This window comes from Lathamus discolor, chromosome 24 (genome assembly GCF_037157495.1).
Source record: "Lathamus discolor isolate bLatDis1 chromosome 24, bLatDis1.hap1, whole genome shotgun sequence".
In the NCBI taxonomy this organism is placed as follows: Eukaryota; Metazoa; Chordata; class Aves; order Psittaciformes; family Psittacidae; genus Lathamus; species Lathamus discolor.
In genome coordinates this window covers 690,099-717,299 of record NC_088907.1, presented here as the reverse complement: position 1 = coordinate 717,299, position 27,201 = coordinate 690,099, and the positions used below count along the sequence as shown (strand labels likewise).

At 62.0% G+C, this 27,201-nt stretch overlaps 1 protein-coding gene across 2 annotated transcripts; it reads left to right on the top strand.

Moving 5' to 3' along the window:
- Positions 1 to 1,326: 1,326 nt before the first annotated feature.
- KIRREL1 (kirre like nephrin family adhesion molecule 1) lies at positions 1,327 to 23,155 on the top strand. 2 transcript variants are annotated; one of them, XM_065660340.1, is made up of 16 exons: positions 1,327 to 1,537; positions 14,923 to 15,072; positions 15,155 to 15,232; positions 16,019 to 16,168; positions 17,484 to 17,641; positions 17,728 to 17,878; positions 18,546 to 18,651; positions 18,759 to 18,907; positions 18,981 to 19,108; positions 19,187 to 19,313; positions 19,406 to 19,506; positions 19,593 to 19,791; positions 19,944 to 20,051; positions 20,176 to 20,315; positions 20,704 to 20,781; positions 20,884 to 23,155. In XM_065660340.1, exons 1-16 carry the CDS (start codon positions 1,480 to 1,482, stop codon positions 21,343 to 21,345), a joined length of 2,343 nt encoding a protein of 780 aa, XP_065516412.1. In that variant the 5' UTR covers positions 1,327 to 1,479; the 3' UTR covers positions 21,346 to 23,155. The 2 variants fall into 2 exon arrangements, with proteins under 2 accessions (XP_065516412.1, XP_065516413.1); XM_065660341.1 differs by lacking the exon at positions 15,155 to 15,232 and having other exon boundaries at positions 1,328 to 1,537.
- Positions 23,156 to 27,201: the final 4,046 nt, after the last annotated feature.

Here is a 27,201-nt window from a genome sequence, read left to right as displayed (position 1 = left end):
CACATACGTGTGCACACACACACACGTGGGCACACACACACACACGTGCGCACACACACACATGTGTGCACACACACACGTGCACACACACACATACGTGCACACACACATGCGTGCACACACCCCACTGTGCATAACGTGGACGCACCCCCCTGACATTGATGTAAGCACCCCAGCAATCACACACACATGCAGGCGCGCACCCCAACACGCATGTATAAACCCTAACACCCATGTACACACCCCAACACCCATGTATGCACCCCAACACGTATGTACGCACTCCGACACACATATATACACCCCAAGACACGTGTGATCAACCCATGTATGAACCGCAACACACATGTATGCACCCCAACACATGTATGAAACCTGCACACATGTATGCACTCCAACACACATGTATGAACCCAAACACATATGTACGCACTCCAACACACATATACACATCCCAAGACACGTGCGATCAACCCATGTATGAACCGCAACACACATGTATGCACCCCGACACATGTCTGAAACCTGAACACATGTATGCACTCCAACACACATGTATGAACCCAAACACATATGTATGAACCCCAACACATATGTATGAACCCAAACACACATGCATGAATTCCAAGAAAAGTGTGCAACACACATGTATGAACCACAACACACATGTACATGTCCAAACACACATGTATGAACTCCAACACATATATATATCCCCCAACACATATGTATGAACCCCAACACACCTGTGCACATCCCAACACACATGTATGCAGCCTCAATACACATGTATGAACCCCAACACACATGTATGCACCCCAGCACACATGTACATGTCCAAACACATATGCATGTACCCTAACACACATGTACGTGTCCAAACACACATGTAAGAACCTCTACACACATGTATGCACCCCAACACACACGTACATGTCCAAGCACACATGTAAGAACCGCAACACACATGTATATGTCCAAACACACATGTATGCACCCCAACACACATGTATGCACCCCAACACACATGTACATGCCCAAACACACATGTATGCACCCCAACACACATGTATGCACCCCAACACACATGTATGCACGCCAGCACACATGTACATGTCCAAGCACACATGTATGCACCCCAACACACATGTATGCACCCCAACACACATGTACGTGTCCGAACACACACGTGCACACCCCACCAGGCACCCGCGTGCACCCAAACACGCGCCAACACCCCCCGGCTGCAGCCCCCCCCCCCCCCCTTGTTCCCACCCCCCATCCCCTCCTCCCCCTCCCCCCCTCCCCCCGCCCCGCCCCCGCCCCGCCCCCGCCGCTCTCGGGGCTCTCGCGCTCGCAGCGGGGCCGTTCCGGTGCCGGTGCCGGTGCCGGGCCCCCCCCGGGCCGAGCTGTGGCCGGTTCCGGGCTCGGAGCGGGGCAGCGGCCACCCCCCTCCCGGAGCGCGGCCGGGGCGGGAGCATGCGGAGCCTCCTCATCCTCCTCTGCCTGCTCAGTGCCGCCGGGACCCGCGGGCAAGGTGGGTACCGGCACCGGGCACCGGGCATCGGGAGCGGGGAGCGGCGCCGGGCAGCGCGGGGCCGCCCGAAGTGCGAGTCCCAACTCCGCGGGCACCGCTCCAGCCCCGCCGCGGGCAGCGGCTCCGATCCCGGCGGGATGGGAACGGGACCGGGACCGGGGGGGGGGAGCGCGGCGGCTTCGATCCCTCGGGAAGCGGCGGCGCGGCTCGGGCCGGGGGTCCTGGGGCCGCTGGGACCCCCCCGTACCCCCGGAGCATCTCCCGGTACCCCGCGGCCGCTCCTCGTGGGCCCCTCCCCAGCCGTTATGAGGGGGTCCCGGCGGAGCCGCGTCCGGTTCTCCCCACCCCGGGGCTGCGCCGGTTCCCCCCGGTTCTGCCCTCGCTGGATGCCCCGCTCTGGGGTCAAGGGCTTGTGGGTCCCCCCCTCATCTGGGTCCTGTGGGGGGGCCCCGCGGGGCTGCCGGTGCCGCCGGTGGTGCGGGATGAGGGGTGCGGGTGAGCAGCGGGGCTGGGATGTGGGAATGGTGGGGGGGGAGTCGAGGGCACCCCAGGGTGCTCCAGCGATGGGGACCCGGCCCTGGGCACCCCGGCTTTTGGGAGGGTGATCACCAAGGGCTGAGGGTGATGGGGACCCGGCCACGGCGATGCTGGTTGAGAGCCCATCCATGGGGATCGGGGGGGTGGTTCTCTGGGTGGGGGGCACTGAGACCCCCAGTTCCCACCCCTCGTGCTCGGGGGAGCGAGGGGCCCCTTCTGCCCCCCATTTGCCTTCCAGAGGTTGCTGCCCCCCCCCCCCATATAACCACCCCCCCCCCACCCCAGATCGGACCCTCAAATCCCTGCACCCTCCCGGGAAACTGAGGCACGGGGGAGGGGTCTGCAGCCAAGGTCAGACCGAGCGGGACGAGCGGGGTGGGGGGCACCCCCCCGGCCCCACGGGGCCTCCCCAAAGCTCAACCTCCCGATGAGGGGCAGGGGGATGTGACCCATGCGTGCAGCGAGCTGCTGAGGTCTCAGCAGGGCTGGAGCTGGGCATTACCCCGTGCCCAGGTCCCGTCCCCGTCCCCCGTCCCCCCCCCCCCCCGCGCGGCCTCCGGCTCCTTCCCAGCTCCAAAATCCAATCTCAGTTTTAATTAAGGAGGCGGCGTTGCTAAGATGCCGGGAGGAGGGAAAAAAGGCTCCGAGTCGACCCGGGGTTTAAAGGAGCGTGTAAAGCCTCTTATAGGGGGCCGGGGGGGGCACGTCCCAGGCTCCCCCGCGCCGTGGGGCTCCGCTGCCCTCCCAGGAACAAAAGCTGCCGCTCTCCCGCCCGGTGCCATGTGGATCCCGCCGGTGAGAGGGGCCCAGCTCCGGCATCGCTGCTTGGGAAGAGGGAGATTCCCAACAGCAGCGGCCTGGGGGTGGGGGGGTCCCTGTGACCCCCAATTCCCACCCGAGCAGCCCCATCCCATCATGCCCCCCATTGCCAAGTTTGCCTCTTGCTTCCAAGCCTTGCTCCAAAGCTGGGTGCTGTTGGGGCGGGGGGATGGGGTTAGAATTTGGGCTCCCCCACCCTCCAGGCCCCAGGAGCTGGGGGGTGTTGGTGCCATTCACATCCCTGCACACTGAGATGTTGGATGGGTTTCATCCCTCTTCATTTCTCCCTACATAATTCCCTGTATCTTCCCTAAATGAATCCCATTCTTCTTCCCCCCCGTTTCAATCACTCGCCGTGATTGTGCCTCACATTGAAATATTTATTCATTTTCTGGGTGATTCGCCTCCTCTCGGTGGGTTTTTCCTCTCCCATCCCCTTCCCTCCCTCTCCAAAGCAGCCAAACTGAAGGGGAGGGAAGGGGGGTGATAGGGGGGTGTCAGTGGGGGGGACACAGGGCTCATGTGTGGTGCTGAGGCCTGGCGTGCTCGCTGCATGCCACGACTGAGCCCCCGCCCCTCGGGGGGCACCATCAGAAGGAGCCAGGGTGGCACCGGGTGGTTTGAGGTCAGGCTGGTCCCTTTGCTGGTGGCTTTTGCAGGCGGGTTTGGATGGGGCTTGGATGGGGCTTGAATGGGGTTTGGATGGGGCTTGGATGAGGCTTGGATGGAGCTTGGATGAGGCTTGGATGGAGCTTGGATGGGGCTTGGATGAGGCTTGGATGGGGCTTGGATGGGGCTTGGATGGGGCTTGGATGAGGCTTGGATGGATGGATGTGGCCACTTGGCCCCAGATTTCTAGTGCAGGAGGGAAGGGGACAGGATAGGAAGGGAAGGGGACAGGGCAGGAGGGATGGGGATGGAGCAGGAGGGATGTGGACAAGGCACAGGCCACCCTGCTTGGCCCCAACCCAGGCTGTGGATGCACTCGGTGGCTGCACAAGGGGTAAGGAGGTGAAGGAAGGTCCCGGGGGTGCTGGGGAGGGTGGTGGGGACCTGCCTGTACCCCCTCGGGGCAGCTTGGGTCCCGCACGTCACCAGGGCCATGATGTGGCTTGAAGATGACCGTTGGCTGCTGCAGGGTAATAAAGGCCACGAGAGATGCTCCAGGGCTGAGATGTGGCCAGGGGGGACAGGATAGGGACACCCAAACCCTGCCCGGTTCATCCCACCCTGTCTGTGGGACCAGTGGTCGCCCCCATCCTAGGGGTCCCTCCTTGCCTGGGGTGACCCCACCATCCACGTGCCCTCATTCCAGAGCTGTTCCCATGGATCCATCCCCGGCTCCGGTTTGTCCTCGCTGTGTTCAGCAGCCACCAGTGCAGAGCAGGACCCCAGGCCACCCCCACTGTACCCCTGAGGTCCCCTGTCCCCAAAGCCCCTCAGTGGAGGGGATGGAATCACGGTGGGTCCCTGCAGCCATCCTTCAGGAAACCATTTCGGCAGCCGGGATCGGGGCCGTTGGCTTTTGCCGATGTTTTTCCCATCTCTGGAGCAGGGGGAAGGGGACAGAGCCCCTTGTCCCCTCCGGGCACTGCTCTGTCTTACCATGTGGGAGCCAGGGATGCGCCGCAGCCCCATGGAAGGGTCCGGATCCAGCCCCGCTGCCTTTGGAGCCAGCTGCATGGGCTCTGCCGTGGCAGCCGCAGCCCCGTGCCGGGACTTGCCTGGGCGGCCTGTGCCAGGGTTGAATCAGCCGGTGCCGGCGGGGAGGCAGCCAGCCCGGCCACGGAGCGCCCAGCATCATCCTGCCTCTTGCCTCCGGGATCCGGAGCCGTCCATGGGTCCATTCGGTAGCAATGCACCCATTGGATGTGGAACTGGTGTCATTGGGCACCTCTCTCCCACTAGGGCTGAGATTCCCACCCTTTCATTCAGGATTGGCTCAATCCCAAACCAGCTTGTCCTCCTGGCCTACATCCTACCTGGGATCCTCCTCATCCCACTGAGCAGATCCAGAGGGATGCCGCAGCACTGTGGCACACAGAGGCTGTTTGGCCTCTCTGCTCATCCGTGGGTCTGTCCGTACATCCATGCGTCCAGCCCCCCGCCACGCAGGGATTATAGCGAATGCTCCATAAAGATTCCCCTAATTGCTTGCCTTACCTCAGGTTTTATCATCAAAGCATCCGTTATTCCCTCTCCAGCCTCCTTTTCTTTTTATTATCTCTTAATTAATCACTCCAGCTTTCGCACTTAGCAGATAATTACAGTCTCCTGGGCACGCAGCTCATTTTCATAACCTCCTGCTCCCAGCCAGGAGCGGGCACAGCGCGGGCAAGGCGGAGAGGATGGAGGGATCAGCCTGTGCTGCCAGCGGGAGCCACAGTGCTTCCCTCCGTGACAACCTGCAGATGGGATGGGCGAGAGGAAAGCTCCGGGTACCAGCCCATGGGGAGGGTGCTCGGGTGAGGATGCTGTGGGTAACAGTCCATGGGGAGGATGCTCGGGTGAGGATGCTGTGGGTACCAGCCCATGGGGACGATGCTTGGGTGAGGAACCTCTCAGGTACCAGCTCATGGAAGAGACTCTCAGGCAAGGAGCCCTCCCAGGTACTAGCTCACAGGCAAGGATGCTTGGGTGAGGAATCCCTGAGTACCAGTCCACAGTGGAGGACAAATGAGTGGGGATCCTCTTGGGTACCAGCCCATAGGGAAGGATGCTTGGATGAGGAACCACTGGGTACCAACACAAGGAGGAGGATGCTCAGGATCATCCGAGCAATGGCAGTTAAGGATATCTGGAAAAGGGCTGGAGCTCTGCTCCAGGATCCAGCCTGGACTTCTCTGGGATGCATCTATCGGGGCTGGGAGTTGGAAGCCAAGCTCCTTTCCACCCACCCGTCGCTGAGGTCCCGTTGGCGTGGCGTTGGACGTGGCGCAGCCGGTGACGCCAGGTCCTGGTGCCGGGCTGGATCCCGGGCTCGCTGCTGCGAGGGGATGGCAGGAAGGAGGGATTTAAGGAGCAAACCCACTTGGGGAAGGGAAAAAGGGGGAGAGAGGCCTTTTCTGCAAGGGCTGGGACATAAAGGGCTGCCAGCGCTGCCATGGCAACGGGCGGATTATGATCCAAATGGAAATCAAAATAAGGGGGGGGGGGGGAGAAGAGTGGAGTAAAGGAGGAGGGGAGGAAAAACAACTTTTATTTCCAGTCGGAGAGCGGTTGTGCCTTGGAGGGGTTGCCATAGGAACGGCGAAGAAAAGGAGCCGGGAAAGTGTGTGCGGGCGGGCGAGTGTGCAAGGGAGTGTGCAAGGAGCACATGGGGTGCAGTGGGGCGCAGGAGCATCACCGGGAGCTGCGGGGGGCAGCGGGGTGATGCAGAGGAGCGAGATGAAGGCTGCAGCCCCAGCGCATGGGGATGCCCCGTGAGCCCCATCCTGTGGGAGCTGTGGGATGGGGGCACCCAGGCTGCCCCCTGCCCAGGTGGATGCTGAGCGTGTCCTCATGGGTACCGGTGCTGGGGATGGGAATAGCCCAGTGCTGAGGGTAAAGCGGCTGGTGCCCAGCTCCCAGCGCTGCCCTGGGCAGGATGGGCCCCTCTGAACCCTGTACAGGGGTGGGGGGGCTCCAGCTGCATTTTCTCTTGCTCCCTCCATCACCTTTTAGTTCTTTCATGACCCCCCCTCGGTCTCTCAAGTGTGTTTGATATAAAATCATAGTTGATGTAAAATCATAGTTGATATAAAACCATAGTTGATATAAAATCAGAGTTGATATGAACCCATACTTGATATAAAATCAGAGTTGATATAAACCCATAGCTGATATAAACCTATAGTTGATATAAACCCATAGCTCTAGACCTTTGGGAGAGGATTTTCCATCCCACAGCACCACCAGCCTTGGTTCGGGGCACGCAGAGCCCCATTGCATGTCCCAGCGGCGGCTTGGGGGTGCTGAGCTCCCCTTGCTGCGCTGCTGCGGTCTCATTTGGTGGGGTGGGGGCACAGGGCGATGCGCTGGGTGCTGGGGGGCTCCTTGGGGCACAGCAGGAGGGTGGCAGTGAGGAAACTGAGGCACGAAGCGCTTTGCTTCCCGCATCAGTGCAGGGCCCGGACGCTCCGTCCGGCTCCATGTGGGATCAGTGTGGGAGCTGCGAGCGGCACCCCTAAAGCTGAATGTGCCCCCCTAAAGCTGAATGCCCCCCCCCCCAACGCTGAGTGTGCCCCTGCCGCGCTCCAGCCGGGCAGCGCAGGGTTAACTCGGGGTTTTCGCTCTCTCCCTCGTCTTCCAGAGCCTTGGCAGGAAATTCCTCAAATTCCAGGCTTGTGGGATCATCGCTGGGCTCTGACCGCAGGAGCGGGAGCGGGAGCCAGGGCTGCTCCCTCCGCTCCGGCTCCGGCTCCTCCTGAGCAGCGTTTGCAGAGCCCGGGGGAAGCGATGGGGAGCTGCGACCCCCCCCCCCCGGAACACATTGGGACACCCCATTGACCCCCGCCAAACCCAGGGTCACCCCCATTGTGAGCCCCAAACACAGGGACGCCCCACTGCGACCCCCTAAACCCATTGTGTCCCCCAAACCCAGGGTCTCCCATTGCCCTGTGTCCCCTCACATGGTGCTCCCCCCCCCCCCCCCCCCGAGCTGTGGGGACCCCAGCATTGGGGTGATGGGGGGGGGGGGTGCTGACCTCCAATATCTACGGGACCCCCCAGGCTTATCCCAAGTGGGGCCCCCCAAAGCCCTGGATCCTCGCAGGGAGCACGTGGCCGGTTGGGATGTGATGTGGATGCACTGGGGATGCTGAGGGGCAGCCCTGGGGTGGTGGTGGGTGGTGGTGTGTGATGGATGGGGAGGAATGAGCCAGAATTCCTGCCTGCTGGAGCAGAGCAGGGAAGGAGCAGGGCCGGGATCCAGCCCCAGCTCCAGCCCCACCGATTTTCTATCCCTTCTTTTCCAACCTATTTCCTCCTGGATTCGGGGGTTTTATTAAACCCATGGAATCCAACCTCCTCTCCTCACCCCCCTAGCAGCACCACCTTTGAGCTGCCCATGGGGAAACTGAGGCACAGTTTCCATCACCCTCACACCCTCCCTATCCCTTAGGATCACTCCCGATTCACCCTATTCCATCCATAGGGATGCAGGGGCCCTGCTGGGTGCCTCCTCGTGCTCTCCCAGCTGCCCATCCCGCTTCAATGGGGATGATAATCCCATTATTATTAAGAGCTGTCTCATTAAGACATCTGTAGGGGCGGAAGGATGCCAGACCCCCCCCTTCCCCTTCATTAATGATTTGGGATCTTTATTCCCCCCTCCCTTTTCCCAAAGCAACCCCCCCCTGCTTGCACACACTGACAAAAGTCTTAATTAGACATTGTTCCAACCAGGAATATTCCACAAATTAATGGAACTCCAGCCAATGGAGCAGCGCTGGCAGCCCCAGCACCGGGGGGGGAGGAACACGGGGGGCGGGGTTCTGCCAAGCCCTTGTGGGGTGATGGGGGGGTCCAAGGGATGTGCTGAACCCAAGGGGGGCCCTTGGGGTGCGGGATGGGGGGGGGTGTGACCCCAGGAAACCTGGTTGGGAGCAACATCTGGAGCGTCCCGCACATCTGGAGCACAGGCCCTGGGTAGGGAGGAGGAGGAGGAGGAGGAGGAACAGGGCTGGGGGTGAAGGCAGCTCCGATCGCCCCCCCCCAGACACCACCCTAGGGTGCTGCAGGGCCCGAGGGTGGCACAGGGTGTCTGTGCACACGGCTGCATGTGTGTGTGCACACACGTGTGCATGGGTGTGCGCAGGGGCCCAGCTCTTGGACACGGCTGTTCCCGTGCAAGCACACAGCACACACACATGCACATGCACACACAGGCGCACACGGGAACACACAGGAACACACAGGCACACGTGCACACACAGCACACACACATGCACACACGTACACACATGCACACACATATGCACACAGCCACGTACACACATGCACACACACATGCAAACATGCACACACATGCACACGCACACATGCACGCACACAAGCACGCACACAAGCACACACACATGCACACACACGCACACACATGCACACACACATGCAGACATGCACATACGCGCGTACACATATACACACATGCAGACATGCACACACATGCACACACACACATGCACACACATGCAGACATGCACACACATACACATGCTCCATACAAGCACGCATCCAGTGCATGTCCCCACATTGCCCTTTTCAACCCGTGCCTGCTGGTTCTATGTTCCCCATTCCCCCTGTTCCCTCCATGTGTCCCCATGTCCCCCATGCCCCCATTCCCCCACATCCCCATGTTCCATGTCCCTGTGCCCTCTGTATCCCCATTCCCCCCCGTCTCCATGTCCCCCTGTCCCCGTGCCCCCCTCGCCCCGCGCAGGCCCACCGAGCCCTTTGTCTTTCTGCCTGGCTGCCCCCTTTCACCGGATTAACGGCAGGAAAAAGGGGCCGGAGCTTTTCCATCAACTTTGGGTCCTGCCCCAGTGCGGGGCGGGGGGGAGCGAGACAAAGACCCCCCCCCAGCCTTGACTTGGGGGGCAGGAGCAGGATGTGGGCATCCTATTGGTGGACCTTGGGATGCAGATGGGGGGGATAGACCCTTGGGCTGGAGGCCATGGGGCAGCAATGGAGGGCCCAGCCCCCCTGGCTCCTTTGCCGTGCGGGCTGGAGCACTTCATTCCATTCCTTCCCGAGCTCCTCTCCCTCTGCCCAGCTCTGGTTTATATTTTATTGGCATCTTTGCAGCGCTGAAAGTAATGTAATTACGAGGGGAATTTAGATGTTGTTTCGTAAGCCGGGAGTTCATTTTGGTTTATATTAGTATTATGAGAAGGGGAATATTTAAGGCTCCTCGGGAAGGCGAACTGGAACCCAATTCCAGCACGTCAGCTCTCCCGGTATTTATGCCTCTTCCCAAAGAGATTTTAATTGGAAATGGGTTTGCGTGGTGCCCGTGTTGTGTATTTTTACCTTGCGTCTAATGAGGACCCGGGGCCTCGGCCCATCTTCCATCAGAAAAGGTGGAAAACGTAGGGATGGGTTGGGAAAAGGAGCTGGATGAGCTCCCCATCTCCCATCCATCTCACTCAGCCCCGTGCCTCAGTTTCCCCAGGAGGACAGCACTTCCTGTGACCATGGCAACCGGGGGATGCTCCCCAGGCAGCGGTACCCAGGGTACCACATCCAACACGGAGGTGGCGGCGCGGCAGCACCCGTTCCGTGCCCTGGGAATAATGGAGGTGGAATATTTGATGGGATGGGAAATGAGCTGCTCAGTTTGTTGTGAGATTGGTGTCACCAGCGCTGGTGACCGGGGTGGGAGGGAGAAATGAGGTTATGGGAGAAGCCAGCACCGCAAGCAGAGGGATGGGGAAGTGGAGGAGATGGGGTCACCATGGGTGCCCATTCCAGTATCCCAGCGGATGCTGTGCCGGGGGGCATGGCAATGGGACCATGCTGCTGTTGGGAGCGGGAGGGGAGGAGGAGGGGAACCAATCTTCTCCTCATTTGTTTTGATAATTTTGCCTTTTAAAACATGAAAATAACTGGAGCATCCTTTCCTGGAGAGATTCCCGACCACCGGCTCTGGGAGAAGAGCGAGAGGCACGGAGCAGCCCCCACCAGCAGCCCGGGGGGAAACTGAGGCACAGCAAAGCCATGGGTGGGGGGGGTCCATGGGTGGGTTTGGGGTCTCCCAAAGTACCCCCCATGCCTGGTTCTCCCCCTTTCAGGAAGGGTTTGGGGTAAAACCGCCCCGGTTCTGACTTGCAGAGGGGATCAGAGGCTGATCCCCCCCCAGGATGGTGCTGGGGGGACCAGGCTGGATGAGGCCCCATCCCGGTGCCTCCCAAGCACCCGCTGGGCGCTCGCCAGCGATGCGCTGGCGTCATATGATGGTGTTGAAATACTTTCCGTTCCCGCCGGGATGGGGAGGACCTGGGAGCGGAGCCAGGGCCAAGGGTCCGGAGGCAAAGGGATGGGGATGGAGACAGGGATAGGGAGAACCGGCCACGGAGGATGCTGGCACAGTGGGGATGCTGCCAGCTCCCCGCACAACACGGAGCAGCGGCTGCGGGATTCAATTAATAAGGAATTAAAGGATAGGAATATTCAATTAATGTCAATCAGAGCGGGATTATGGGAGAGAGATTTTGGTCAAATGGGGTCGATGCCTTTGTGACGAGGATGCGCCGGGGGCTGCTAATGGAGCCGGGGGATAAGGGAGCTTTGAGCCCCCAGTGGTGTGGCTGGGATGGGGATGGATCCCAGCTGCTGGTGCCCTCGGCAGCACCATTCCAGGCCTTCCCATTTGCCCCCCGCCACCGAGCTCCGCTCGTGTTCAAAAGCCAAGAGGGAAGAGAAGAAAATAGAAGAGGGCATTGAGTGACTCCGAACAAGGAGCGGAAGCGGCTCCTCCTGCCAAGCTCTTCCCGAGTGCCCGGCTCGGCCCGTTCCTGCCCGGCGCTGTCGTGCCAGGATGACCTCGGCAAAGGAGCTTCATAAATTGGTGATGGCAGCAGGGACCTTCTCTAGCAAATACCCATTTACTGCTGGGAGCGCGGGGCCGGCTCCTGCCAGGACCAGGAATGCTGTGGGAGATGGTGGGGGGCACCCCCGAGGCGAGGATCCCACTGGGAAGCCTTATCCAAACCCCGCTCCGCATCCCTGTGCTCAGGATGGGGTGCAGCAGGGCGGGGGGTCCCAGCCCCACACATCCCTGCCCTGAGATGTCACCAGCTTCAGCTGAAAGCCCCAAATTGCTGGAGCCTAAAATAGCCCCGACACGGGAGCGGGGGGAGCGCCGGGATGTGCCAGGGATAATCACATCTCCACCGGCACATCCCGCCGGCGGCGAGGAGCTGCACCACGCTGCCAGCACCCGCCAGGATGGGACCCACAGCGGCTGCATCCCCATTCCTGGTGGGATCCATCATGTCCCACGGTGCTGCCGGTGGGCGCTGCCCCATCCCTGCCTCAGTTTCCCCATCGCCTGCTCCTGATGGAGCCAGCTCTCGGTGCCTTTTAGCCTGGGTTGGACGAGGAGCAGGTTGGGGAACGGGGACAATGGTGGTGACGGGGGCAGCGATGCCCCGTCCATGGCCTCATCCCTCCCATCCTGCAGAGCCCCGAGGAAGCCAAATCACCAAATCCTCTTTTCTCCGCGGCGGAATGAAGCCAGCGGAGGGGCCGTGCTCCCCTTCCCTCTCTGTTTTCCCCCAGTATAAATAGAAGGGAACAACTCGGGCAGCGGGAAGGGGAAAAGCTCCCGTTGAAAAGAGCGAGAGGAGGAAGGGAGGGAGATAAAATAATAATAAAGGAAGCGAAGCCTCCGGTGCGGGGATTTGGCTCCATCTGAGAGCTGTCAGCGCGCATCCAGGGCTCGGCTTTGAACCCGGCCTTAATAGCGGCAGGGGAGGGAGGGAGGGAGCGAGCGAGGCGGGAGCGGCCGCCCCGGGGCTCCGGCAGCCCCGCGCCTGGGCAATGGAGGGAGACGGGGCTGGGATGCGGCTCCCGCGCCCCTGCGTCCGCTGACACGTGTGGGGCAGGCGTGGGGCTGGTGTGGGGCTGGTGTGGGGTTGGTGTGAGGCTGGCGTGGGGCTGGTGTGGGGCTGGTGTGGGGCAGGCGTGGGGCTGGTGTGGGGCTGGTGTGGGGCAGGCGTGGGGCTGGCATGGGGCTGGTGTGAGGCTGGCGTGGGGCTGGTGTGGGGCAGGTGTGGGGCTGGTGTGGGGCTGACGTGGGGCTGGTTTGGGGCAGGCGTGGGGCAGGCATGGGGCTGGCATGGGGCAGGCGTGGGGCTGATGTGGGGCTGCTGTGGGGCTGCTGTGGAGCAGGCATGGGGCAGATGTGGGGCTGGCCACGGGCACTCGGAGCCCCACGGGGACCCCGCACGGACACAGCCCCCTGCATTCTCATGCACACGTGGGTGCGTTCCCATGCACACATGTGGATTCCCACACACATGTGCGTGTCCCCATGCACACAGGCATGTTCTCACGTGCACGTGTCTGTGCTCCCATGCACACAGGCCCATGCTCCCATGCACACATGCACATCCCATGCACACAAGGACATACTAAGGCACATTCCCTTGCACACGGATGCCTTCCCATGCACACACACACGTGTACCCATGTGTGCACCCATGCACATGCTTGCTCAGAGCCCAAAGCCACCGTGACACCCCCCCCCCCCCCCCCCCAGTGCCATGGTGCCAGGGCTGGGGCACAGGGGCAGGGGGTAATGGTGATGGGGGGGACACAGTGATGGGGGGGGGGCTCCCTTTGCCTTTTGAGCCCCAGCCCTCGGGAAGCGCCGTCTCTCCTGTGCCGTGTCAAGGCCCCATAACATGGAATTCTCGGCTCTGGCTGTGCCGCAGCCTCCTCCGCACCCACTGGCCCTGGATCCAGACTAAACATCCCCATTCCCAGCAGGATGGGCAGCACAGGGGAGGGTGTTTGGGGGGGAAACACTCAAAGCCCCCACCCGGGTCCCCTGGGGCACCTAAAAAGGGGAGGGAAGCAGGAGCCTGCTGCACCCCAAAACCCAGCTGGTGACCAAGCACCCAAAGGGGGTGACACAGCACCCACTGGCCCCTGCCCTGAAGATCTGGGGTGCAGGAGGGTCCCATTGATGGGTGTTTTGGTGCTGGACATAGGGGTCACATCCCCTCTGCACCGGGTGGGTATCATGGAGCATCCTTATCCTGCCTGGGAACAGGGAGCTGCAGCCTCAATCCCTGTGGCTCCCGGTTATCCAGTGCCAGGATTAGCAGCAGGGCTGGGGCTGGGCAGGGGCAGGATGCTCTGCACTGGGAATGCTGGCACGGCTGGAGGAGGGCAGAGCATCCATGTCCTCATTGCCTGTCACTGTCACCTTCAACTGCTGAGCACATGACCCACATCCCATCCCATCCCATCCCATGCCAATGCCAGGCCATGCAGGCAGGGGGCTGCAGGTCCCCCCCACCCCCGTGCTGTCTGCTCCTCCTGCTCCCTCTTCCCTCTCTGATCTTCCCTCGCTCCCACCTCTCTCCAGGCACCTTCCGCTTTGATCTCCGCTCTGCGCTTTATTTCCCACCCCCCGGCTCCCCCCATCCCTGCTCCATCCCTCCCCTCCTTCACCCGCCTCTCCCACTCCCGTTACTTCCTTCCCTGCCTGCATCCTTGCTCTGTCTCCCTTCCTGGTACCTTAACCCAGGGATCCTGGGGTGCCTGGTTTGGGGGTACCCCATCCTGAGGATCACTGGGTACGTCATTCCAGGGATGCCCTATCCTGGGGATCCTGGAATACCAAGTCCCAAGGATCCAAGGGATGCTGTGATGCCTGATTTTGGAGGTACCCCATCCCAGGGATTTTGGGTACCATGTTCCAGCAATCCCAGGGTTACCAGGTCCCAGGGATCCTGGGGTACCCTATCCCAGGGATGCTGGGTGTCATGTGCCAGCAATCCCAGGGTACCGCATCCTAGGGTGCCCCATCCTGGGGCTTTGGGGGTGCCTGCAGCACAGCCTGGCACCTGCGGATGTTACACATGGATCTTGGGGTGTCTCCACCTCCAGACCCCATGGATTGCTGTATGCCAGCCTGTGCCAGCACCAGCGTGCCATTCCGTGCCGTGCCAGGCCCAACTCGGCCACACAGCAGCTCCATCACCCACAGCTCGCGCATCCCAAGGGATTTCTGCCTCCCCCAGTCCCGCTCCACAGCGGGAATCATTCGGATATTTCAGGAAAAAGCCTCCCCATGGAGCCCCCCCCGGGACGAGGCGGCTCCTCCCCGCGATGCCCCCTTCCCGCTGCCCTCCTGCTCCCCATCCCTGCCCCGGCCCCCCCCCCCGCCGCCGTGTCCCGCTCGATCCGCGCTGACCGCGTGATGGGGCACCGGGATCAATCCCGACCGCGGCGCCAGCGCCATGGGGATGGGGCCATGACGGAGCACCGGGCGTGCGGCGCGCCCCGCGCCCTGGCCCAGCGCCCTCCTCTGCCCGCAGCGCTGCAGACGCGGTTCGTGGAGGAGCCCGAGGACCAGACCGTGGTGGCCGGGCACAGAATCGTCCTCTCCTGCGTGGTGCTCAACTACTCCGGCATCGTGCAATGGACCAAGGACGGCCTCGCCCTGGGCATGGGGCAGGGGCTCAAAGGTACCCGCGGGGCGGTGTCGGGGCGCGGGGAAGGGGTTGGCACCGCATGGGGGGCTCTCATTGAGCGCTGCATCTCCTGCAGAGCCTGCTCCCAGCTCCCTGTGCAGTGATCCCGGCTGCGGTGGGGCTCATGGCATGGGCCCCAGCAGCGAAGCATGGGGTAGGGATGGGTGCCCGTGCTCTGCTCCTTCCTGCACTCACTGGTGTCCCTGCGGTCCCTGCATGCACTGGGGTCCTGCACGCATTGGGGTCCCTGCATGCACTGGGGTCCCTGCACGCATTGGAGTCCCTGTACAAACTGGGGTGCCTGCATAAACTGGGGTCCCTGCACAAGGGGGGGTCTCTGCACACATGGGGGTCCCTGCATGCATTGGGGTCCCTGCACGCACTGGGGTCCCTGCATGCACTGGGGTCCCTGCACACATGGGGGTCCCTGCACACATTGGGGTCCCTACATGCACTGGGGTCCCTGCACACATGGGGGTCCCTGCACACACTGGGGTCCCTGCATGCACTGGGGTCCCTGCATGCATTGGGGTCCCTGTACAAACTGGGGTGCCTGCATAAACTGGGGTCTCTGCACACGTGGGGGTCCCTGCACACATTGGGATCCCTGCACGCACTGGGGTCCCCGCATGCACTGGGGTCCCTGCATGCACTGGGGTCTCTGCACAATCTGGGGTCTCTGCACACATGGGGGTCCCTGCACACATTGGGGTCCCTGCACGCACTGGGGTCCCTGCAGGCACTGAGCATCCCACATTCACCAGGGCCCCCCACATCCCCACTGGCTGCCCCTGTCCCCACCGGGGCTGGCACTGGGTGCAGGCAGCCCCTGGCTCTGCCCAGGCTGGACCCAAAGGGGCCGGAGCTGCTGCTCCATGAGCAGAGGGTGGAGAAGGGGCTCTGGAGCGCTGGGTGACCCCGTGCCCTGTGCTGCCCGCAGCCTGGCCGCGGTACCGCATCGTGGGCACGGCGGACTCGGGGCAGTACAACCTGGAGATCAGCGATGCTGAGCTCTCCGATGATGCTGTGTACGAGTGCCAGGCCACCGAGGCTGCGCTGCGCTCCCGCCGCGCCAAGCTCACCGTGCTCAGTGAGTGTGAGCCCCAACCAGGGCACCACCACACCCCGTGTCCCCACCGTATCCCATGTCCATGCCTCATGTCCACGCCTCATGTCCACTGTATTCCATGTGCCCCCATAACCCATGTGCCCCATTCTACCCCATGTCCACACCATACCCTATGTCCCCCACTGTACTCCATGTCCCCAACTGTACCCCATGTCCCCAGCTGTACCCCATGTCTCCCACCATACCCGATGTCCACACCATACCTTATGTCTCTCACTGTACTCCATGTCCCCAACTGTACCTGATGTCCCCCACCATACCCCATGACCCCCCCATACCCCATGTCCACACCATACCCTATGTACCCCACTGTACTCCATGTCCCCAACTGTACCCCATGTCCCCAACTGTACCCCATGTTTCCCACCATACCCCATGACCCCCCATACCCCATGTCCACACCATACCCCATGTCCCCCACTGTACTCTGTGTCCCCAACTGTACCCCATGTCTCCCACCATACCTTATGTCTCCCACTGTACTCCATGTCCCCAACTGTACCCCATGTCCCCCACCATACCCCATGACGCCCCATACCCCATTTCCACACCATACTCTATGTCCCCCACTGTACTCTATGTCTCCCCCATGTCCCATGTCCTCCACCATACCCCAGGTCCCTCTTGTACCCCTTGTACTCCATGTCCCCCATTGTACCCCACGTTCCTACTATACCTCATGTCTCCACCATACCTCATGACCCCCACCATATCCCATGTCCCTCATTCTACCCCATGTCCCCCACTGTATCCCATGTCCCCACCATACCCCATGTCCCCCCCATGTCCCAGGGCCATGCAGGCAGCAGCGTGGGAAGCACTGGCTCTGCCTGTGCCTCCCCTTCCCTCCGGCAGCCTCCAGTGCTGTTATCTTTAATGCCTCCCTCTCTATTCACGCCTATGAGCCGTGGCACCTCTGGCAGGAACTTGGATTTCCCAACTTTTGCGGCTTGGGAAAAGGGAAGAAAATGCTGGAGCCGCAGCAGAAACGCTGCAGGGATGGGGGGGTTGGGGGGGGGGGCAGGGATTTCTGCTTTTCCTTCTTTCTTTCTTTCCCTCTTCATCCTCCGTCCCCGGGCATTCAACCAGGTTGGAGAAGAGCTTCAAGCTCATCCAGCCCAACCTTTGCCCCCGCACTGCCAAGGCCAGCAGGCATGGGGGTCCCTGGCAGGGGAGGTTCCTGTGGGTGCTGACTCAAGGACACCCCATCTCTGCCCACCCCACTACCCCAGACACCCCGGCCCCATTCCCATCGTGTCCCCTGTGTCCTCCCCAGTCCCCCCTGAGGACCCCACCATCGATGGAGCCCCCGAGATCCTGCTCCGTGCGGGGACCCCGTACAACCTGACGTGCCGGGCCCGCAGCGCCAAGCCAGCGGCCACCATCGTCTGGTACCGCGATGGGCTCCAGCAGGATGGAGCCATCACCAGCACGGTACCGCATCCACATCCATCCCTCAGCACCGCCCCGTGCCCCCAGCACCGTGCTGGGAGCCGTTGGACCATCCCATCTCCTTGCAGGAGGTGTTGGCCGATGGCAAGAGGGAGACAACCACGAGCCAATTGGCCATCAACCCAACGGACCTGGACATCGGGAGGGTGTTCTCCTGCCGCAGCACCAACGATGCCATCCCGGCGGGCAAGGAGACCTTCGTCAAGCTCAATGTTCACCGTGAGTCCATGCCGGGAGGGACGGGGTGGTTCCTGGTGCTGGTGGTGGCACTGCGGGCACTGGAGATGAGCTCCTGGGGCCTGCGGACATCCCAGCCCCAGCGGTGAAGCTGGGTTCCTGCACAGGGGTTGTGTCCATCGGGATGTGCCCATCCGGCTGGTGGCTGGGATGGGACTCGGTGGAGAACACCGACCTCCAGTGGCTGCTGCGGGAAGGTTCTGCACCCACCGCCAGCTCCCACAATGGGCAGGGATGCTGGGTACCCACCGCCAGCACCAACAATGGGCAGGGATGCTGGGTACCCACCACCAGCATCAAAAACGGGCAGGGATGCTGGGTACCCACTGCCAGCTCCAACAATGGGCAGGGATGCTGGGTACCCACCGCCAGCTCCCACAATGGGCAGGGATGCTGGGTACCCACCACCAGCACCAACAATGGCAAGGATGTTGGGTACCCACCGCCAGCTCCAACAATGGGCAGGGATGCTGGGTATCCACCACCAGCATCAAAAATGGGCAGGGATGCTGGGTGCCCACACCAAGCTTTTGGCATCTCCTGCTCAGCATGGGGAAGAAGCAACGAGGCACTGGGAGGGGGACTGTCCCTTTGTCCCCTGTCCCTGGGTCACGCTGAGCCTGTGCCTCTCCATCCACCCTCCCCACAGACCCCCCGACAGTCACCCTGTCCATCCAGCCCCAGACGGTGCAGGAGGGCGAGAGGGTCGTGTTCACCTGCATGGCCACCGCCAACCCCGAGATCAGAGGCTACAGGTGAGGCTCCGGCAGCTCCCTCCCCAACCTCCTGCTTGGCTGCAGCATCCCATGGGAATGGCAGGGATGCTGAAACGCATCCACCTTGGGTGCCTGCCCCCATCTAGGTGGGCCAAAGGGGGGGTGATCATCGAGGACGCCAAGGAGAACAAGTACGACACGCAGGTGGACTACACCTTCTTCACGGAGCCCGTCTCCTGCGAGGTGCACAACGACATCGGCAGCACCAACGTCAGCACGCTGGTGGACGTGCACTGTGAGTGGGGCAGCCCCACACCCCCGGCCCCGCCTGCTCCTGCCACCCCCCTCTCACCGTGTCCCCTCTCCAGTTGCGCCTCGGATCGTGGTGGACCCCAAACCCACCGTCACGGACATCGGCTCCGACGTGACGCTGACGTGCGTGTGGTCCGGCAACCCACCGCTCACCCTCACCTGGACCAAGAAGGAGTCCAACATGGTATGGGCTGGTGGGTGAGAAGGGATGGGGGGCTCCGGGGGTGCCCTGTGCCCCCTCCTTGATGGTGTTTGCACCCAGGTCCTGAGCAACAGCAATCAGTTGTACCTCAAGTCCGTCACTCAAGCCGACGCAGGGCAGTACATCTGCAAAGCCATCGTGCCCCGCATCGGCGTTGGCGAGCGCGAGGTCACCCTCTACGTCAACGGTGAGTGCGTCCCCCCCACCAGACCCTGGCCCATGGTGGGTGCTGAGCAGTGCCTGGGGTCCAGGTCAAGCCCCCCGCTTTGTGGCCCATAGGACCCCCCATCATCTCGAGCGAGGCCGTGCAGTACGCAGTGCGCGGGGACCGTGGCAAGGTGGAATGCTTCATCGGGAGCACGCCGCCGCCGGACCGCATCGTGAGTGCTCTGCTCATGGGGGTGCTGGGGGTGACCCCAAGCTGTGGGTGCTGATGCAAACCCCTCTTCCCACCCATCGTGGCCAGGCATGGGCCTGGAAGGAGAACATCCTGGAGACAGGGACGCTGGAGCGGTACACGGTGGAGAGGACTAACACAGGCAGCGGCGTCCTCTCCACCCTCACCATCAACAACGTCATGGATGCAGACTTCCAGACCCGTTACAACTGCACGGCCTGGAACAGCTTCGGACCGGGAACAGCCATCATCCAACTGGAGGAGAAAGGTAGCACCGGGATGGCACTGCGGGATGCAGGGATGCTGGGGAGCCCAGCTCGGTCTTGGGTGTTGAAGGCAATGGAGCCATTGTACCGCGGCCACCTCCTGGCAGTGCCCCTGTCCCCTTGTCCCCAGCTAATGTCTCCCCATGTCCTGCAGAGGTTTTGCCCGTGGGCATCATCGCCGGGGCCACCATCGGGGCCAGCATCCTCGTCATCAGCTTCCTCGTGGCGCTCGCCTGCTTCCTCTACCGGCGCCGGAAAGGAAGTGAGTGGTGGGCACGGGGGGGGGCTGCACTCACTGCAGTGGATGCCATCCATGGGGACAGGCTGGGTGGATGCTGCCGGTGGCTGTGCCCATCCATGCCCGGTCCCATGCCCTTGCTCCCCAGGCCGCAAGGACGTCACCCTGCGCAAGCTGGACATCAAGGTGGAGACGGTGAACAGGGAGCCCCTGACGCTGCACACGGACCGTGAGGAGGACACGGCCAGCGTGTCCACGGCCACCCGCGTCATGAAGGCCATCTACTCGGTAAGGGACACCCCGCAGCCTCCTCCCTGCCCTGGGATAGATGGGACCAAGGATGCCAGAGAGGGGCCTTCATCAGCGGTATCTTCATCAGTCCATCGGGACTGGAGCTACAGGACAAGGGGTGACAGGTTCACACCGAAACAGGGGGGATTTAGGTTGGATATAGGGAAGTTCTTCCCTGTGAGGGTGGTGGGGAAGTGGAATGGTTTGAAGAGAGCAGCTGTGGCTGCCCCATCCCTGGCAGAGCTCCAGGCCAGGTTGGATGGGGCTTGGAGCAAGCTGCTCCAGTGGACGACATCCCAGGTTGGAAGTGGATGAGCTTTAGGCTCCCTTCAACCCAACCCATCCTATGGAGGACCAAGCTCATCCCTTTCCCCCTCCCCTACAGTCATTCAAGGACGACGTGGACCTGAAGCAGGACCTGCGCTGCGACACCATCGACACCCGCGAGGAGTACGAGCTCAAGGTCTGGTGCCGGGGCAGGGTCAGCGGGAGGAGGCAGAAGGACCCGGAACCCCTTCACCCTCCCCTTCATCCCCCCCATCACCCCCTTTCTCCCCCCACCCAGGACCCCACCAACGGCTACTACAACGTGCGCGCGCACGAGGACCGCCCGTCCTCCCGCACCGTGCTCTATGCCGATTACCGGGCGCCGGGTGCCGGGCGCTTCGACACGCGCCCGCCCTCGCGCCTCTCGCACTCCAGCGGCTACGCTCAGCTCAGCACCTACAGCCGCGGCCCCGCCGCCGAATACACCCCAGAGCCCGCACCGGCGCCCGGCCCCGCGCCCGGCGGTGACACCGCGAGCCAGCTCTCCTATGAGAACTACGGCGGCCACGCGGCGTTCCCCGCTGGCGCCGCGTACCCCACGTACCGGCTGGGCTACGGGCAGCCCCCCAGCATGGAGCGGGCGCCCTACGATGCCTACGACCCCATGGGCAAGTACAGCAGCGCCACGCGCTTCTCCTACACCTCCCAGCACTCGGACTACGGGCAGCGCTTCCAGCAGCGGATGCAGACGCACGTCTGAGGGCGCGCAGGGGATGGGAGGCACAGGCACAAAAAGGGGGGTCCCACAGGTACCTCACGACTGTCCCCTGATATTCAGGGGCTCATCCTGACCCTCCTGCGGCTCCTCTGCCGGTGGCTGGGCTCCAAGCGTCGCCCTGCCCCTGGGGATGCGCCCTGGGTACTTTGAGCTTCCACTCATCCCGTTCTTTCTGTTTGGTACCTTCCCAATGGAGGGAGAGGGTTGGGGGGCACCAACCCAACTGATCGTGCCCCCCCCACCAGCCTCAGCGGGTGCGTGCGGGTCCACGCGGATCCCCCCAGATCCCTTTCAAAGCTCTGTGGGGCTGGAGCCTTCCTCCATGGGTCCCCTGATCCAGCTCCTCTGCAGGAGCAAGGGGCTGCACATCACATCCCCATCCATCCTATCCCATCCATCCTATCTCATCCCATCCCATCTAATCCATCCCATCCCATCTCATCCAATCCATCCCATCCCATCCAATCCATCCCATCCCGGCAAGGGAGCTGCTATATGTGTGTGCACCCGTGGCTGTAGGTACAGACATATAGGCAACACCAAAAAAAGCCCCATCCCAGCCCATTCCCATTCCCTGTGCCTTGATTTTGGGGACAGCCTGCACCCGGGGCCAGCTTCCCCTTTCCCATCCATCCCACTTCCAACCCCGCACTCCCATCAGGGGTCCCAGGGTGCTGTAAACCCCCGTTGTCTGCACGCTCAGAGCTGGGCATGGGCAGTGGTTCCAGGTTCTGCCTCTCTGGTGTCACCCCAGACCCACCCCAAGAACACCCCACTGGTGTGGGGATGGGGGGGTCCCTCTTCTGAATGTATATAAAGGTGTAAATGGCGGGGTGAGCACCCCCCCAGGCCTCCATGAAGGGTTAGTGCTCCACAAGCCCATCCCTGGAACATTCCCAAGGGTTTGGTGATCCAATGGAGCCATGGACCAAGCCTGGTGGGAGCAGAGAGGCACCAGGGCAATGGGGACCCCAATAACCCCCTGTGAGCTGGGGGTGCGATGAGCTTTGGAGGAAGGCTGGAGGCACGGGATGGGCTTTTGGGATAAAGACCCCAACACTTGGGCCCCTGCAGCCCAGCCCCCCCACCCCCCCCACCCCGGGTTAGGTACGAGCTCTGTCCCCATCTTCATCATGGGGATGCGCATCATGGTCCCCATCCCACTGCGCACCCCTGGATCCATGTACGATTCCAAGGGGCTGCTGGGAGGGTTGGGAAGGGGGGGGGGCAGATCCAGCACATTTTGGGGGTCCCCTGCTCCCCTTTTCTCCTCCTCACCCCCCCACAAGGTACTGTCAGCACGGGCCCAGCCTGAGCCTCCGACTGCAGGACCACGTGCCATTTCTTGCAATGGTGCCTGATTTACCCCCCCCCCCCCAACGCCCCCAAACCCTCCCCTGCACCCCCGGGGGGGGACAGCCCCGTTTTGGGGTGCTGCACCCCCACACCGATAGCAATACCCCCGCAGCAGCACGGGATCAGCCACCCCGGGCGCCGCATCAAAAAGCTGAAGCTTTAAATCCAACCTCCCCCGGGGTGGGGAAGGGACCCCCCCGGCCATGGGAGCCCCCCAAAGCTCCGGGTGAGGGGCCCCTTCCTTAGCACAGGCTGGTTTAGACCCCAGAGACACGTATCTGTGAGCCCCCCCTCCCCAAAACCTCCCTTTTTTTATGTTTCCTTTTCCTTTCCTTTTGTTTTTAAATATTCTGTACTATATTTTTAGTCTTAAACACGATATATTATATATATTTAATTTTTTTATATATATATATAAATATAAATGGTCCAAAAAGGGGATCTGTGGGTCGCTTTTGTCCTGCGGGAGCAGCGCCATGGGCTGGGTGGCAATGGCACGACAGTCACATTGCCCCAGTGGTGGCACTGGGGACAGGGAAGTTTCCAATCCAAAGCATTGGCTTTTCCCACTGCTCTTCCATTGAGTTTTCGATGCTGAGGGCATCACCCATTCACCTCGAAGCCTCCTCTTGCTGAGGGATGTTCTTCAACCTCAAGTAACTCTACAGAAGCTTGCAGCTACTTGAAGGGTGGTTTCAGGGGAAGTGGAATCATCATGGAATGGGTTGGAAAGGACCTTGAGATCATCCAGTTCCAACCCCTGCCACGGGCAGGGACCCCTTCCACTGGAGCAGCTTGCTCCAAGCCGCTGTGTCCAAGCTGGCCTTGAGCACTGCCAGGGATGGGGCAGCCACAGCTTCTCCATTCAACCCATTCCAGTGTCCCACCACCCTCACAGGGAAAAGCTTCTGCCTCCGACCCCATCCCAATCCCCATTCCCACCCCCTGCAGACCCCATCCAAGCAGCCCAGGGTGCAGCCAGGCTCTTTCCAAGCTATTTCTCCAATGCCAGGATGGGCCCCGGAGCTGCTCCAGCTCCTCCTGGATGTGTTCGATCCATAATCCCTGCTTTCCCTGCACACCCCCTGCAAACAGCCTCACCGAACGACTCCGCTTCCCATTATTTGCTGTGTTTCCACGCCTGGTTTATTATGCATGAACCAGGCAACTTCCCTGCTGCTCCCGGGACCCATCTCGGAAACCACTTTGTCATTCCTAATGGCTTCTTCTGGAGCGGGGAGCAGCGGGGCCGTTGGAAGCACTGGGACACGGATGGATGGGCATGGAGGAGAGGAGAACATCACATCCCTGTGTGAACCGTGCCGGGAGCTCCAGAGACATCCCAAATCCAAGCCTGGAGGAGTTTCCTTGCTGAAGAAGCTGCCTCTGCTCCCCAGGATAGAACGCCCCCTCCTCACCACCGCCTCGCTCATCCCGATGGATTCCAAGCTACTCCCCAGCCTCCTCCTCTTTCTCCCTTGTTCTTCCTCCCGCTTCCTTTCCTTCCTTCGGAGCAGGTGGGATTTAGGGTGAGCCGCGGGATCTGCTCCTGCTTCCATCCCCATGTACCTGTTCCCACCTCGATGGGGCTGGAGTTTGGAGGGGGCTGGTGAACCCTGTGCCCTCCTCCCCATGGGATCTGGGGGAAGGATTCCACCAGGGATCAACACGTTCCTGCCCTCAGGAAAACCCATCCCAGAGCTGCAACGCTGCCAGGCAGGGAGAGGAACTCGTTCCCACAGCCTGGAGCTTGTGAAGGGACAGCCCCATTGAGCTCAACAGCCTCATGGAGCTCAACAGCCCCATGGAGCTCCAACAGCCCCATGGAGCTCCAACAGCCCCATGGAGCTCCAACAGCCCCATTGAGCTCAACAGCCTCATGGAGCTGCAACAGCCTCATGGAGCTCCAACAGCCCCATGGAGCTCCAACAGCCCCATGGAGCTCCAACAGCCTCATGGAGCTCAACAACCCTCATGTAGCCCAACAGCCCCCGTGGAGCTCCAACAGCCACCAGCCCTGGCAGTGCTCAAGGCCGGGTTGGATGTGGCTTGGAAGGGGTCCCTGCCTATGGCTTTAAACGAGCTTTAAGGTCCCTTCATCCTAAACCATTCCATGGTGCTAGGAAGGCATCGCCGTCGCCATCCCCGTCGCCGTCGCCGTCGCCGTCCCCGTCCCCGTCCCCGTCCCCGTCCCCGTCCCCGTCCCCGTCCCCCCGCGCAGCCGCGCCCCACCACGGGGCTATTTAGAGCCTCGGCAATCTCGCGAGATTTGACAGACGAGACCAAGGCGTGGGGCGGGGCTTCTGGCGTCATAACGCGGCGTCCGAGCGCGGCCTGAGGCCGGCACCGGTGGGGGGGACCGGGGCCCGGTCCCGGAGCCGGCCGCAGCAGCCGGGCCGTGCCGCGGCGGGGATGGGGGTTGCGGGGCGCTGGGGGCTCTCCCGGCAGCGGTGCCGGTTCCCGCAGCGCGGCCCCGTCCCTGTGGGCGGTGCTGGGCAGCGAAGCGCCGCGTTCCGCTGCGGCTCCTCGGCCCCCCCGCAGGCTGCGCGGTCGTGGCCTGTGCGCTGTGAGCGGAGACCCCGAGCTGCAGGGGCAGGACAAGGGGAATGGCTTGAACCTGCTCGAGGGGAGACTGAGATGAGCTCTTAGGCAGAAGCTCTTCCCTGTGAGGGTGCTGAGGCGCTGGCACAGGGTGCCCAGAGAAGCTGTGGCTGCCCCATCCCTGACAGTGCTCAGGGCCAGGTTGGACACAGGGGCTTGGAGCAAGCTGCTCCAGTGGAAGGGGTCCCTGCCATGGCTTTAGATGGTCTTTGAGCTCCCTTCATCCCAAACCGTTCCATGGTGCATGACCCGAGCAGGTCCCTGCAGCAGGAGGACAGCGGGGGCTGGTGCAGGATCAACCTCTCCATCCCCGTTGTGTGCTTGTGGAGGCGAGAGCAGCTCCTCCATTGCTGGGGCTGCTCTTTAAGCCTGGGAGCAGATTGCCCCCCGCCTGCCATCCCCTCTCTCTCTGTGTGCAAAGGGATGCACTTGGGTCCAGCTCAGCCGTGCTCTCTGTGGGTGCTGTGGGTTCCAGTGGTTTCCTGCCTGTCACCAAGCCCCCGCGCTCCCCCCAAGCACCCGAGGCCATGGAGCACGTAGGCAGCTCCGGCTCTGAGCTTCCCGGCCTCTCTCCTCCCTTTGCAGAGCCCGAAATCAGGAGCTGGATGCGTCCAAAGAGCCCTGCGTGGTGCCACGTTCTCCTGTGAGTGCCACATAGAGCAGGACCAGAGGCACCATGGCCTGGATGAGGGAACAGGGGTGTCAGGGTGCATCCCTGCTGCAGAGGGATCAGAGGGGAGGGTGAGGGTCTTTTGGGGGCCTCCTGGTATCTCCAGGCACCCACAAGGTCCTTTGTGCCCTGCAAAGGGCGGTGTTGGTGACCCCAGTGCCCTCACTGGGCTCCATCACTGCTGGACCATGGTGGCTGCTGTGGAGCTCCTGGAGCTTCCCGAGGTCCCTCTGTGGCACATCCCTGACGGACAGGACCCGGTGAGGGCTCAGGTCCCCATCCCCACCTTCACCAACGCTCTCCGCTTTGCACTGCTGCTCCCTGTACCTTGGGGGCATCCCTCGCTTCCACATGCCAACAGCCACATCCCGTTCCCATAGCGGATGCAGCTCATGTGCCAGTGGGAATGACGGCCTCGGGACGGATCCTGGGTCCGATGGACACCCAAAATCCCTGCAGAGGATCGAGCCCGTGGCATTTCTCAGTGTGATGAGGGGGGAGTGATGGACTCAGTGTTTCCCAAAGTCCTGCTTGTGGAACCCCTCAGCGGCGGGTGTGTGGAGCCCCATCTCCTCATGGATGCCCCCCACAGCTCCCAGCCACGCCATCCTCCTCCTCCTCCGCTCTCAGGATCAGCTGCTTTTCCCTGGAAACTGGAACTTCCAACTCAGCGGCTTTCATTTCCCTTCAGCCCTCAAGAGAGGCAGTGGGCAGTGGGTCCTGCCCCTGCTCAGCTGCCTGCGCCCCTTGGGGGGACCCCAACGGAACTGATCCCCCCTTGGGTGCGGGTTAATGCTTGTGCTCGTAGTAGGTGGCAAACCCCATCCCCACCGCGCTGCGGAAACTGCTTCCCCTCATCCCTGTTTTCCACTTGGAGCTGCGGGAGGGATGAAACAAGAAAGAAGCTTTTTGTGCTGCTCATGGGAAGTTTCCTTCCAGCCCCAGCCCCCGCAGCAGCTCAGGGCTCTGCAATCCCAGCTGGGAGAGCTCGGGGGGGGGAGGTTGGGGGGTCCATTTCTGCCTCAGCACCACCACCAGCCCCGCCACAGCACCTGTTCCCAAGGGCTTTCCTCTGGGATTCAGCCAAGACCTCGCTTCGCTCCAGGACATCCCTTCGCGTGCAGGTTTCTGCACCCAAAGGTGCTTGCGTACCTCCTGTTGGGAGTGGGACCGCCCCCAGCCCCAGGATGCTCCTGCTGCCTGCAATTCCC

Excerpts from the sequence above, each read along its gene's own strand:
- KIRREL1 (XM_065660340.1), top strand. The coding sequence starts at position 1,480 with ATGCGGAGCCTCCTCATCCTCCTCTGCCTGCTCAGTGCCGCCGGGACC. Across the intron at positions 1,538-14,922 it reads CGCCGGGACCCGCGGGCAAG|CGCTGCAGACGCGGTTCGTG; the intron begins GTGGGTACCGGC and ends CTCTGCCCGCAG. Across the intron at positions 16,169-17,483 it reads CGCCAAGCTCACCGTGCTCA|TCCCCCCTGAGGACCCCACC; the intron begins GTGAGTGTGAGC and ends TGTCCTCCCCAG.